Source organism: Kluyveromyces marxianus, chromosome 3, assembly GCF_001417885.1.
Source record: "Kluyveromyces marxianus DMKU3-1042 DNA, complete genome, chromosome 3".
NCBI lineage: Eukaryota > Fungi > Ascomycota > Saccharomycetes > Saccharomycetales > Saccharomycetaceae > Kluyveromyces > Kluyveromyces marxianus.
The window spans coordinates 291,051-304,653 of NC_036027.1; the positions used below are offsets into that span (position 1 = coordinate 291,051).

At 43.4% G+C, this 13,603-nt stretch overlaps 8 protein-coding genes across 8 annotated transcripts; 3 read left to right on the top strand and 5 right to left on the bottom strand.

Moving 5' to 3' along the window:
* Positions 1 to 54: 54 nt before the first annotated feature.
* RTR1 (RNA polymerase II subunit B1 CTD phosphatase RTR1) lies at positions 55 to 687 on the bottom strand (the record flags this gene model as incomplete). The annotated part of the gene is made up of 1 exon (XM_022818628.1): positions 55 to 687. One exon carries the CDS (start codon positions 685 to 687, stop codon positions 55 to 57), a length of 633 nt encoding a protein of 210 aa, XP_022675276.1.
* Positions 688 to 958: 271 nt separating this feature from the next.
* Positions 959 to 2,584, top strand: EMP65 (Emp65p; the record flags this gene model as incomplete). The annotated part of the gene is made up of 1 exon (XM_022818630.1): positions 959 to 2,584. One exon carries the CDS (start codon positions 959 to 961, stop codon positions 2,582 to 2,584), a length of 1,626 nt encoding a protein of 541 aa, XP_022675277.1.
* Positions 2,585 to 3,001: 417 nt separating this feature from the next.
* On the top strand, positions 3,002 to 4,468 carry gabD (NAD-dependent succinate-semialdehyde dehydrogenase; the record flags this gene model as incomplete). The annotated part of the gene is made up of 1 exon (XM_022818631.1): positions 3,002 to 4,468. One exon carries the CDS (start codon positions 3,002 to 3,004, stop codon positions 4,466 to 4,468), a length of 1,467 nt encoding a protein of 488 aa, XP_022675278.1.
* Positions 4,469 to 4,546: 78 nt separating this feature from the next.
* On the bottom strand, positions 4,547 to 5,626 carry mlo2 (the record flags this gene model as incomplete). The annotated part of the gene is made up of 1 exon (XM_022818632.1): positions 4,547 to 5,626. One exon carries the CDS (start codon positions 5,624 to 5,626, stop codon positions 4,547 to 4,549), a length of 1,080 nt encoding a protein of 359 aa, XP_022675279.1.
* A 711-nt stretch (positions 5,627 to 6,337) lies between these two features.
* On the top strand, positions 6,338 to 8,998 carry MCM2 (MCM DNA helicase complex subunit MCM2; the record flags this gene model as incomplete). Its single annotated transcript, XM_022818633.1, has 1 exon — positions 6,338 to 8,998. One exon carries the CDS (start codon positions 6,338 to 6,340, stop codon positions 8,996 to 8,998), a length of 2,661 nt encoding a protein of 886 aa, XP_022675280.1.
* Positions 8,999 to 9,231: 233 nt separating this feature from the next.
* Positions 9,232 to 11,349, bottom strand: NCL1 (tRNA (cytosine-C5-)-methyltransferase; the record flags this gene model as incomplete). The annotated part of the gene is made up of 1 exon (XM_022818634.1): positions 9,232 to 11,349. One exon carries the CDS (start codon positions 11,347 to 11,349, stop codon positions 9,232 to 9,234), a length of 2,118 nt encoding a protein of 705 aa, XP_022675281.1.
* Positions 11,350 to 11,634: 285 nt separating this feature from the next.
* On the bottom strand, positions 11,635 to 12,012 carry RRN10 (Rrn10p; the record flags this gene model as incomplete). The annotated part of the gene is made up of 1 exon (XM_022818635.1): positions 11,635 to 12,012. The coding sequence occupies one exon, from the start codon at positions 12,010 to 12,012 to the stop codon at positions 11,635 to 11,637; it is 378 nt and encodes a 125-aa protein (XP_022675282.1).
* Positions 12,013 to 12,901: 889 nt separating this feature from the next.
* On the bottom strand, positions 12,902 to 13,501 carry EMP24 (Emp24p; the record flags this gene model as incomplete). The annotated part of the gene is made up of 1 exon (XM_022818636.1): positions 12,902 to 13,501. One exon carries the CDS (start codon positions 13,499 to 13,501, stop codon positions 12,902 to 12,904), a length of 600 nt encoding a protein of 199 aa, XP_022675283.1.
* Positions 13,502 to 13,603: the final 102 nt, after the last annotated feature.

Here is a 13,603-nt window from a genome sequence, read left to right on the forward strand (position 1 = left end):
GATTCATGTATATATACAACACACCAAATCGGATGAACTTAACACATCAATTAATCAATCCCGTGCTAGGTCACCAATGATATTGGGCTCGTTCACTTCTACAATTTTTATATCAGCCAACATCTCGCTGATATCCTTTTCGATCTCATCTTTATTCTCTTCATCCGCAAGTTTTAGTTCAGTCATTCCCCTGATCATCTCTTTGATATCAGACTCCTTTTGTAACGCTTCCTCTAATAGCTGAACCTCTGTGGACGGTTCATAATCATCTAAATGTACACCCACCCTGGAAAACAACGCTTCATCAGAGAGCTGGAACTGATAGTACTGCGAACATCTATAGTGTGCCTTCGTACAGAACTCCGTTAGATAAGCGTATGGGTTATTTTTCTTCATAAAGTTCGTCATCTGCCTATCTGCAAAGGGATCACGTACTCTCGCTTGGCTGCGATGACACAATGGATATCCACAACGTTTCACCAAGTTTCTCTCCTGCACCAAATCGTCGTAGTCTTGTTTCGTGAGAAATCTTGCAATGTATTTCATAGTCTTAGCATCACTTGCATCCTTAGTAATCAACAATTCGATAAGACTAACACTAATATTTTCCACTTCCCTTATAGTCAATTGCCGATGATTGGTATATGGCTTAAGTATAACTGATTTGATCTCTTCCACGGTTGCCATTGCACTTTTATTCTGGTTTATAGATTCTGAATTGCGAGAACCAACGCTTTGCCCATATATATGAGTTCCTTGTCTGTATATTCGACTGTGTTCCGTTCTTCTTCGTTTATACAAAGGAATAGATAGGAACAATTAAAGAATAAGCCTTTAATTCCTATAATATCTACTGTTAAATATATAAAAGGAAGTAAAAGAAGAGAACTCAAAGAAAATAGGAGTTATAAGGGGTTGATTAAAAGACTCAAGTTGAATAGCAGGACCATTTTGTGTGATGGCATCTGAAAAGGAGCCTTCGTCGAAGTCTAAAAGGGCAGAATCTAGAAGGAAAAGCTCAAGTCCTCCAAATCCATCATTTGATGAGTACAATGTTTCGTCAATTAAGGACTTTATTTACAGGGAACTAAGGCCTACTACTGGGCGTCAAGTTGATGAGGATTCATTTGATGAGAATGTGAAGGCGATCGAGTATGATTTAGAACAGATCGTTAACATACTGCGAGTACCGTTTCAAATCGAACAGTTCTTTACATATGCTTTGTTAACATGCTTGAACTGCTTTCTACATTTCTTCACCACCATGCCCATGCGCATTGCTCATGCATTATTTGTAAGAAGAGATAGGCTGAGCTTGCACAAGGTACGGCAGGAGCTACTGGCTCTGGCAATGGTTGCTTTCCCCTGTGTTATTTTGAATTACCTTGACACTTCAAGAATATACCACAGGATTAAAGGTCAGAATGCAATTAAACTATACATGATCTTCCAAGTTTTAGAGATGGCGGAGAAGTTACTATCTAGTATCGGTATTGATCTATTTTCGATTCTGATGTTGCGGGACAGTGTACAAAGGTCCAAGAAAGAGATGGTAATTCTATATACAACTTGTTGCTTGTGTTTAACATTACACGCATTGATCTACATTTACGAAATGCTAGCGTTAAACGTGGCCGTGAATTCGTATTCAAACTCATTATGGACATTGTTATTGTCAATGCAGTTTTCGGAGCTTAAATCTGCTGTGTTCAAGAGGATTGACAAGGAGGGGCTCTTCCAAATGACCATAGCGGACGTTGTTGAAAGGTTTCAGCTTATTATATTTCTGATGGTGATTGCTGTTCGGAACTTTGTCGTTGCTGGGAAAAACTGGAGCGATGTACTCCCGCACTCGTGGACTGTCAACTCCACCCAGTCGTTGCTTCTTGGCGTGTTCATAGGCCCAATTATCACAGTAATCGGAAGCGAGCTGGTGGTCGATTGGATTAAGCATGCATACATCATCAAATTCAACAGAATCAGGGCCCATGTTTACGAAAGGTACTTACAGATAATATCTAAAGACATGAAATACAATGGAGGAATACGTTTTCAAAGACGACTAGGCCTTCCTTTCCCTCCCCTTGTAGCCTCTTTCATTGTATTAGTATGGCCTGCAGTGAAGCAGACACTAAGAAACAATAATAAATGGTGGCTCACTGCATTGATGACAATCATCGGGTTTATATGGCTATTATTTATTAAATTGACGCTTCAGATCATCCTCGTGAAATGGAGCAGGCACATGCAAAAGAAACCATTCAACATACAACCGGATCACCTGTACATCAATGGAAACCTATCAGCAGGGAGAGGGTCCATGGACGAGGACACCCGCAGGATGATACATAAGAGCCAGAATAACAACAATACAAACATTAATAGTTCCTCTGGGGCAAGGCAACCTCCGACTGTTGTGACACCTCCAGGATCACCAGAGCTCGTCTCGGTTGATAAACTAGACAAAAGGCAAAGCAACATTCCGCCAAGCATGGAGGAACAACGAAACAAGAGGGATCTAAAGCATCCCAAGTCGCTGGAAACTGTTGAGCGCTACAAAATGTCCTCCAAAAGAATTTGGTAGGTACTAGCTAGCAATACAAGCTGACATAAGATATTTTATAAGCATATGTAATAATAGATCTTTTGCATTAGCAAACGGGAAGGTTAGAAAGCATTTGCTATCCTGTCCTACTAGAAGCCCATACTCTACCTAAGAACCACCCAATTGGATCCCAGAGAATACTTTGTAACAATAAAGCTCCCTAGATATCCTTCAATAGAATTTAGTTTATAGCTCTTTTTGCTATTAAAGGCAATCTGTTACTTCAACCACCTTTAATGTACCAACGCATAAGAAATCGCATAAAAGAAGAGAGAGATAGGTGACTAGGCAATGGGTCCAAACTAGCAATCAACACTTTAAATTAATTGTTATTACACTATGTTAAGAGTATCAAGAATATCGAACAACCTAAAGCCACTTAAGTTGACTAGAACCATGTCACATTTAATTGAAAGCGATTTCCTATTACAAACCAAAGCTTTTATCAATGGTAAATGGGTAGATACGGGTGATTCCTTTGACGTTTCGAACCCTGCCACTGGTGATGTTATCCAGAAGGTATCGAATTGTGGGGTAGGCCACTATAATGAAGCTGTTAAAGGTGCACATGAAGCGTTTGCTAAGTTTAAACAGACAAATGTAAGGGAGCGTGCGCAGATTCTAGAGAATATATACGACTTGATGCAAGAGCACAAGCAGGATTTAGCCAAGATTATAACTATAGAGAATGGGAAACCATTGAAGGATGCCCTAGGTGAAGTTGAGTATTCTTCAATGTATTTCAAATGGTTTGCTGAAGAGGCTCCCAGAGTTTATGGAGATGTTATCAGCAGCGGAGTGCCAGGCAAGCAAAAGATCTTTACTATTCGGCAGCCATTGGGAGTTGTTGGGATCCTCACCCCATGGAACTTCCCTAGTGCGATGATTGCGAGGAAATTGGCACCAGCTATTGCGACAGGGAACACATCTGTCATAAAACCTGCACACGAAACCCCGTTTAGTGCCTTGGCATTAGGTGCACTTGCTGAGAGGGCTGGTCTACCGGCAGGCGTATGCAGTGTGTTACCCACTAATCACACCCATGAAGTTGGTGAATACTTGTGCGAGCACGAATTAGTCAAAAAGATTACGTTCACAGGATCGACCAAAGTTGGCCAATTGTTGATGGGTCAATCAAGCAAGGGCAAAAACATCAAGAAGTTCTCTATGGAACTTGGTGGTAATGCCCCATTCATCGTATTTGAGGATGCAGACATCGATCGTGCACTTGAAGGGATCATTGGATGCAAGTTTAGACAATCGGGACAGACTTGTATATGCGCCAATCGTATATTTATCCATGAGAGCATTTACGACGAGTTTAGTAAGAAGCTCGTTGAACGCATTGAATCTACATTCAAGTTAGGCGATGGGCTTCAGGACGATGTTACTCATGGTCCATTGATTCACCAGGGATCAATTGACAAAGTATCGGCTTTAGTGCAAGACGCAAAGACCAAAGGTGCAGATGTCCTAACCGGTGGATCGAGAGCTAGTACCCTTGGTCCATTATTCTATCAACCAACCGTTCTAGGCAATGTAACGGAATCGATGAATATATTCCACGAGGAGATTTTCGGACCTGTGGCCTCGTTAATCAAATTCAAAGATATTGATGAGGTTATCAGTCGCGCAAACAACACTGATGTTGGGTTGGCTGGATACTTTTACAGCAAGGACATCGCGACGATTTTTGATGTCGCTGAAAAGCTCAATGTAGGTATGGTCGGTGTGAACACCGGTGCCATTAGCGAACCATCGTTACCATTTGGAGGTGTTAAAAATTCTGGTTTAGGAAAGGAGGGATCCAAGTACGGTATCGAAGACTACACAGAATTAAAGGCCATTGTGGTGGCCCCATAGACTTTTACACAATGAATTGAATTTAAACTACGTAGTAGGATATATAGGTGTGTATAAACTTAAACTTAAACTTATGAATCACTTTTTATGACTATCAAAGAAGTTCTTGATGTCAGTTTCACTGACAACGGTGTTACTCTCGGCAAAGGGCCTTAAAAAGTCTGTAAGTTTCGTTTTAATTTGTTGAAATGCCAGTAAGCTTGCCAACGTCTGTTGATGGGACAAATTCTTGGCAAGGGCAGATTCTCCTAACTCAACCAGAGAGCCTTGTTCCTCCTCCTTTGGAGGTTCATATACTTTTTCCTCTTCACAAAGAAATGGTGCCGTGTTTGTGAGGAAAGCCTTTAAAACGTCGTCCTTTTCAAGAGAATCCCTTAACTTCTTAAACTCTTCTCTGAAACCTTCTTTCAAGAATAACGAGTACGAGTCCGATGTCCCGGAATTCTCCATATCCCGCAAGCTTCTCTTCTTATCCGTCTTCTCATTCTCACCAGTTTCCAAGCATTTGGCGTCTTTACGGAACACCTTGTGGGCTACTATCTTGTCAGCATCTTCATGGGATAAAAGACGCTCGAACACGGACCTATACTTATCAATGCACTTCCACGAGATAAAACCATCAAACGAAGCCAGCTCGGGAAACCCAGGCAACACCCGATCCTCCGTAACAGGATCCGGGTTTGTTTCGATCCCAAGAATACAGTGGTCGTGGTACCAGTCCTCGTTGCACTCCAGTCCTAAGACGCATTGTAACATAGTCGCCGTTGTATTAGGGTCATACTCCTTGTGGCACGAGCAAAACAACCCCTGGAAATTTTGCCCATACCTGTTGGACATATCACCCACATCAGGCTCACTGTTCTTCCGTATATTACAGGGCCTGAACTCCTCACCTCCTTTAAACTGTCTGTCCGTACCGCAATCGCAACTGAAATCCCTCTTGTCAAAAAGCTCCACGAGATCACAGCTAGTGTGGCACTGTATAGAACACGAATAGCACACTCCAATGTTTCTGCACGTCCTACAAGCGTAAACTGGCTGCCGTATGGGCCCCATAGAATACGTACAATAGCTTGGATCAAAGGGCATCAGTTCGTTAGCCTCATCTTCTAATTGCTCTTGCTTCTTCACGTACTCCTTCACACTGATTTCAGCCATTTCCAACAATGTTCCTCCTCAAGATATACGCCTACCCGATTTCTGGATACCAACAGCACCGTCAAGTAACCTTTCTTGTCCACTTTTGTTTTCTTTCCAATCTAATGTGGTGATAAGTTAGTTGGAAGTGTTTTAATTACAGAGCAAGACGTGTTCTTAAACATAAATATGTAGAAACGGCAAGGCCAGTATATCGTCTACCGTCCCGCAAGGACCACGCGTGCACTATACACATCCAGATGCCACGACCACGCCCTTGCCCTGGGGCCTGATACGATCTCTAGCGCAAGATAACCCTGTCTCTTCTTTAAATCACGTGACACATATCATAGTTTGAACCTCATCTCCTACAGCCAAAACACACAATTCTCGTCCAAATCCGCCCGTTGAAAAGGCGAATGCACTTACTGGCGCACTATAGGTATCAAAACACAAACTAGAGTCCATCTAAGGCCACCAGAAGACCCTCAAGAACCCCAATTTATCAGCGATGACCTCTTTAGGAAATGTAATTGTTTTACTTTTAGCGATCTGGCTGGACATAAAATTGGAAAAAAGCAGATTCAAGATAGTTTAAACAGATTATACTTTAGATGAGAGAGAGTAAGTGTGACAAAGGAGGGATTTGAGGACGTTTGAGAGGCTAAAACAGGCAATTAAGAGTGCTATTTGGTGGAGAATTGAGTGTGATATAGTATAGTAGGGTTAGATATGTCAGATAATGAAGAAATCAGTGGTGGTAGACGTAGAAGAAGAAGAGTTGATGATGAAGATGAAGATGAGGAAGAGTTAGGGACTGATTCGTTGTCTACACAGCCTCGTGAGGGGGCTAATATTCCTAGTTCGCCGCAATTTGAAGCACCTCTTGGGTCTCCGGATGAGATAGACTTTGAGAATCCAGATAACGATGGGGATGAGGCGATAAATGCAGATGAAGATTTGGAAGAAGTAGAAGAGCGTATGAATGAGGTTGATTTGATGGGAGACGATATGTACAGGGATTATGCAGCGAATAGGGAGCAGGATGAGTATGAGGAAAGAGGTGTTGATGATGAGGAGCAGGAGGAGTTGTCTCTTGCGGAGCGTCGTCGGATTGATGCGCAATTGAACGAAAGAGATCGGTTGGTTCAACGGAACAAGGCGTATTTGGACGATGATGATGAGGGTACTGGTGCTGGTGGAGTGGATTTGGATGCGATGGGTCTTCCAGTACAGAGGAGACGTAGAAGACGTCAGTATGAGGAAGCAGACGACGATTTGTTGTCTGACATGGACATCGATCCGTTGGCGGACGAGCTATCTTTGGAGTCGTTGGGAGATGTGAAGGCGTCCAGTTACTCGGAATGGATCACGCAGCCAAATGTGTCGCGTACTATTGCAAGAGAGTTGAAATCGTTTTTACTTGAATATACAGACGAATCTGGTAAATCTGTGTATGGTGCACGTATCAGAACACTCGGTGAGATGAACTCGGAGTCCCTCGAGGTGAACTACAGACATTTGGTAGAGTCCAAGGCTATTCTAGCACTCTTTTTGGCGAAATGCCCGGAAGAAATGCTCAAGATCTTCGATACTGTTGCCATGGAAGCTACACAGTTGCATTACCCAGATTATACGCGTATTCATTCTGAGATCCACGTTAGAATCTCTGATTTCCCCAGTGTTTTGAATCTTCGTGCGTTGCGTGAAACTCACTTGAATTCTTTGGTGAGAGTCAGTGGTGTGGTAACAAGAAGAACTGGTGTCTTCCCACAGCTCAAGTACGTGAAATTCAACTGTTTGAAGTGTGGTGCAGTGTTAGGGCCATACTATCAAGATTCGAACGAAGAAATAAGAATCTCCTTCTGTACCAATTGTAGATCCAAAGGTCCGTTCAGAATCAATATGGAAAAAACATTGTACCGTAATTACCAAAGAATCACTATCCAGGAATCCCCGGGCTCTGTCCCTGCCGGTAGATTGCCACGTCACAGAGAAGTCATTCTGCTATGGGATCTTGTTGATATTGCCAAACCGGGCGAAGAGGTCGAAGTAACAGGTATCTATAAAAACACATACGATGGTAACTTGAATGCAAAGAACGGGTTCCCAGTTTTCGCTACAGTGCTGGAAGCAAACTCTGTGAAAAGAAGAGAAGGTGGTCTACAAGATGGAGACGGTAACGAGGGTCTAGACGCATTCAGTTGGACCGAAGATGAGGAACGTGAATTCAGAAAGATGTCTCGTGATAGAGGAATAATTGATAAAATCATCTCCTCCATGGCACCCTCGATTTATGGTCATAGGGACATTAAGACAGCCATCGCTTGTTCGCTGTTTGGAGGTGTTCCTAAAAATGTCAATGGTAAGCACTCCATTCGTGGTGATATTAATATTCTTTTGCTTGGTGATCCTGGTACTGCCAAGTCGCAAATTCTAAAGTACGTGGAAAAGACTGCGAATAGAGCAGTTTTCGCTACAGGTCAAGGTGCATCTGCTGTTGGTTTGACAGCTTCAGTTCGTAAAGATCAAATTACTAAAGAATGGACTCTTGAAGGTGGTGCATTAGTGCTTGCAGACAAAGGTGTATGTTTGATTGATGAATTCGACAAGATGAACGATCAGGATCGTACTTCCATCCACGAAGCGATGGAACAACAAAGTATATCTATTTCCAAGGCAGGTATTGTCACCACTCTACAGGCAAGATGTTCGATTATTGCTGCTGCAAACCCAATCGGAGGACGTTACAACTCCACATTACCACTATCCCAGAATGTCAATCTAACAGAACCTATTTTATCGAGATTCGATATTTTGTGTGTTGTGAGAGATTTAGTGGACGAAGAAAGTGACCAAAGGCTTGCGTCTTTTGTTGTCGACTCTCATATAAGATCCCACCCAGATAAAGACCTCGAAGATCCTAATGACAACGGCAATGAAGGAGGGGACGAGGAAGCAAACGACAATGAAGATAGAGATGATGGAGCTCCATTGTCAAGTAAACAAAGGCGTTTGCAAAGTCATCGTAGGAGAGAAGATGAAATCTCACCTATTCCTCAGCATATCTTGATGAAATACATACATTACGCCAGGACAAAAGTTTATCCAAAACTCCATCAGATGGATATGGATAAAGTTAGTAGAGTGTACGCCGACTTGAGACGTGAGAGTGTCACTACCGGTTCATTCCCAATTACTGTTCGTCACTTGGAATCCATTTTGAGAATTGCCGAGGCCTTTGCCAAAATGAGACTGTCTGAATTTGTGTCGTCGTGGGATTTGGATAGAGCCATCAAAGTCACGGTTGACAGTTTCGTGGGTGCTCAGAAAATCAGTGTTCGTCGTCAACTACAAAGATCCTTTGCTGTATACACAATGGGTACAATGTGAAACCGGTATCGTTCTAATATTTGCATGGATTTTCTTTTTGATAATAATATAATATACTATAATATATAATATACAGATTTGTAACTAATAGACTTGAACCTCAATAAGCAGAGATATAGAGAGAAGAGCTCCTCTAGTTTGAAGGAGAGAAATACCTCCTTTTAAACTCAAGTTATTTTATACATGATATTTTTTTCTTCTTTTTGTTAAGTTCCCATTTCCTTTTGATTTCCTTACTCAGTCTTAACGTCAGCTTCTGCTTCAGTTTCGGCTTCAGTTCCAACGGTTGGCTCTTTTTCAGATTCACCTTCAGTGTTAGCAGATTCCTCTTGTGCCTTTTTAGCCATGTGTTCGGCCTTTGGATTTTGCTTGCTAGTAGTTTCGATACCAAAGATTCTGTAGAGCAATTCGTGGGCATCTTCTTTACATACCATTAGGTTGATACACTTGGAACCATTCCAAATTGGCAAGAATAGATCTTCCTTGGATGGATCATTTCTATCGACCTTGATGAAAGTACACCCAGCGCTCAACTTTTGAGTCTTTGAAACAAACTCAGGATCCACATTTTCAGCGATTAAATCGTCGTATCTAGGGAAGGCTTCGGTCAACAATTTTTTCAACATTTCCATGTTACCTGGGACAATTCTGTCGGAATGCATATGTTGCTTCATGATTGGCAAAGATTCAGATTGGATTCTCCAAGAACAGTCGATATCGGATCTTTGGGAAACGAACAACTTGACACCGGAGTACACAATCTTTAATCTATCCTCGTTGTTAACAATCAATTGCTTCAATGGTGTGGCTACGTGGTAGATAGTTCTAGTTGGTTCACCGGTAGCGTTACGGACCAAACACGACGACTTATCGAATTTGTCATCGATACCGTAGAAAGACCAACATTTGGCCAATTGAGGGTGGTTTGGATCAACAAACACGAAAGGTTCTTCGTTAGCATCACGAGGCAACTTCTCCTTCTTTTGGATATGCGAAGCAGTGGAAGAAGTGTCAACCTTGGCCTTCTTTAGTTCTGGTTCTTGAGCTTGTTCTTCCTCGTTGGCAGTGGCAGTGGCAGTGGCAGTAGCAGCTGGAGGAGGAGTGGAAGTGGTGTCGATCTTTTCAAAGACAGTGATGAAGAAACCACCAGTGTTTTGTTGGTGTGGGTACACTCTCATACAACGATCTAAGTTGAATTTCTCGACTTCTTCAGCAGAAGGAGGGAACCACGAGTCCAAACAGTTTTCGTGACCCTTTTCTCTGATTTCGAATTGCTTATCGTAAACCTTCCATTGGGTGATACCCTTGGATCTCACCAAACCTGGCAACTGGTCATCGCAGTTGACCAATCTAATCTTGTCTCCCCATTTTCTCAAGGCAGCAGCAACAACGGCTTCGTTTTCGATTGGGTTCATGGAGCAAGTGGAGTACACTAGCTTACCACCTTCCTTCAACAAGTTCAAACCTCTATCCAAGATGTTGAACTGGACAATGTGCAACCCTAGACCGGAACCAGTATTCCAATCTTTCCACACGTTGACGTTCTTTCTCATGGTACCGTCACCAGAGCATGGCACGTCACACAAGATTCTGTCGAACTTTAGGAACTGTGGGCCCACGGGACCCGACGCGTTAGCAGTCTTGATACGAGGGAAGAATTGCGCATCGTGGTTCACCACCATCAAGTTGGCAGAGTTTAGACGCTTCAACTGGTGCACCAACATGTGCGATCTCTTGTAGTCCGCGTCGTTGGCAATGACGAACCCAGAAGGTTCGTCCGACTCAGCGTGCAGCGCTTCGATCAACTGCGCAGTCTTGGAACCAGGAGCAGCACACATGTCCAACACGTAGTGTTCTGGCTTAACGTCCAACACAATAGGTGGAATCATGGACACAGCCTCCTGTCTCGAGATGTTACCAACTGCGTTCTCAACAACAAGGAACCTTTGCATACGAGAAAACTGCTCATTCTTCCTGATAACGCTTTTGGAAACATCCAACTGCCAGCCCAAGTTCTGTGGATACCATGGCAAAGCCATTGGAGGCTTCACGGTCTCACCCTCCCACACAACGTTGGTCAAGTTAGGAAGATGGTTTTCCTGGAACAATTGCAACACTTCCTTGGCGTGTTTGCGCGAGCCAGTGATTCTAAAAGTGAGAGGAAGCTGTGTTTGACACGTTTTCTTGAACGTGTCCCATTCCTCCTCAGGAATGACACCGAGATCCTTGTAATATGACTCCCATTTGGCGTTTTCTTTCACCAATTCGGTCCAGTTCTTTTGGTTATTTGAATCATCACGGGTACCAAAGGTCTTCTTTTGACCCTTCTTTTGGTTCTTTCTCCTGGCCATTTCAAAAAACTAGGACAACAGATGCACTTGAGTATGCTTGCTACTAGCGAAAAACCCTTCTAAAGCAACAAAAGTAACCACTTATGCCCATCTCATCGCATCGCATCGCATCTCATCTCATCTCATCCTTTGAATTCTTTTTTTTTTTTTCAATAAAGTTTCACCGGAAAATTTTCAGCACATATAAAGAAACAACGGTTCGGAGAATCAAGCAGACACATCATCACCACCACCAAGCCGGCCAACCAGCCAGCCAACCAGCCCATTTAACTCTATGCCGCAACGCTAAATATCAGCTGGAGAATATCTATAGTTTATAGGCTTTGTAATCTGCTTGGAAACGCCGTCAGAAAGCTTTTCGGACCCGGAAAGCACGAGATACTCTGCGATCCATTTCTCGAGCAGCCAGCTAATCGTAATAAGACTTGTTTCGTCGAATCTGCCCACCAGATGCGGGTATCTTTGCAGGATCAACTGGGTCAAGAAGTAGTGGACCACCTTCGTGTCTATAGAAGGCAATCGTGGATGTAGTTCGTCTCTAGTCATGAGGGGAATGGGACATATATGGTTTATTCTGAGCCCAAGACACTCATCTGGAGAGAGAATGGTGCCATTGGGGCCCTTTACAAGATTGTGGCACGCTTCATATACGTTGGCGTTCATAATAGCTGGGGCTGGGGCTGCTTTCTTGGTATTTTGATATTATATTACTATATCTTAATACTTTATCCACACTATTGTATTGTGTATTGTGTATTGTGTATTGTGTATCGTGTACTGTATTATTCCTCCTTGAAGCAAAAAAATTGGTCAGGCTAGCTGATACATCTGGATCCAAACGTACTCCTTATACATGGGACTTGCAATCCACACCACCTCGTCACGGGCAGTGTTCGTTGTGCTGGATGAGACTCCCCTTCAACAGTAAACACTAATTAGCGGGCTTTCCCATGCGAGATGGGAAAATTTGCTAAATCGTTACCAGTTGGACTCGAACCGCGGATTTCTCGCGCAGTCACGCCACCATACAGGAAAGACCCGCAACAATTTTGAAACGGTGGGACAAGTCGACCACGTGACCTGCGAGACGATAAAATCTCTCAGATCGGAAGAAGTTCTAGTGGGACGTCTGGGCCGGGCGGCCAACACCGGCAGCTTGTTACCCGCCTACGAGTAGGACGGGTCTCACAAGAGACTACCGATGCTGTTTAATAGTACCGTGGAGACCCCTAATACAAGGGACCCGGAGTGACTGTGCGGTTTCGAACCGGAGCCACTTATCCAAGTATCACATCTCTGACTTCCAGAAAGGCCAATTGTGAAATTCGGGTTTTTTTGCGAGGTAGGGTGCCGTGCGGGTCACGTGGGGATACTTACTTACTTACTTCTTAAGACTTGTGATGGGATGGGATGGGTGAAGGGACAGAGGGCAGTCTCCCACCCCCCCATACGAGAGGACAGCCACTGCTCGTGCTATGTTTCTTTCATATATATTTTTACTTTATTTACCTTGAAATATAGTGCTACACACATGCGTTGGATATGCCTTTCCTTACACATACGAGGTGACCTCGAAGAATCTCTTCAAGTAGTAGATCTGGAACAGCGAGTTCGCAATCACAACAACGAGCTGGAACACCGACCACCACTTCACACGGTCGTTGGTAGACTCAGCTGTGTTTCTGTGCGTTCTCTCTCTGATCACGATGTAGCTTTGTTCGTTCTTCACCTCCCTCACAAGCTTCGACAACTGTCTAACAGACCCGTCCAACGTTCTCGTGTTTGGATCGTCTAGATCCACGTAAACAACACCGTACACGTTGAAAGTAACATCCTTGGTCTCAATGCCAGAGTTCTCGTTCAGGAAACAGTACTGGAACTTCCCTGCGTATGGGGCATTCACAAACACTTCGCCGTGCGACACGTCTCTCAACGTCTTCAAAACTTCGTTTCTTTGGGACCCGTACAAGATGAAATCACCCGTCAATTGGTCGGTACCATGGGGGTCTCTGTCACCGAATTGGAACGAAACAGAAAGCTCGTCATCCTTGTTCAATGTTTCGAAGAAACAACGACGTCCGTACGCCGGTAGATGCACAGTGTGTGCATTACACAAACCAGCAAATAGCAACACCAAAAACTGCAATAACATTATGCTAGTCTAGTATTCTTTTCTCCCAGTTATACGAAACGGTGGTACAACTCTCTCTCAGTTAATAGTGGATCTCAATCCTGATATCAAATGGGGAGAAGG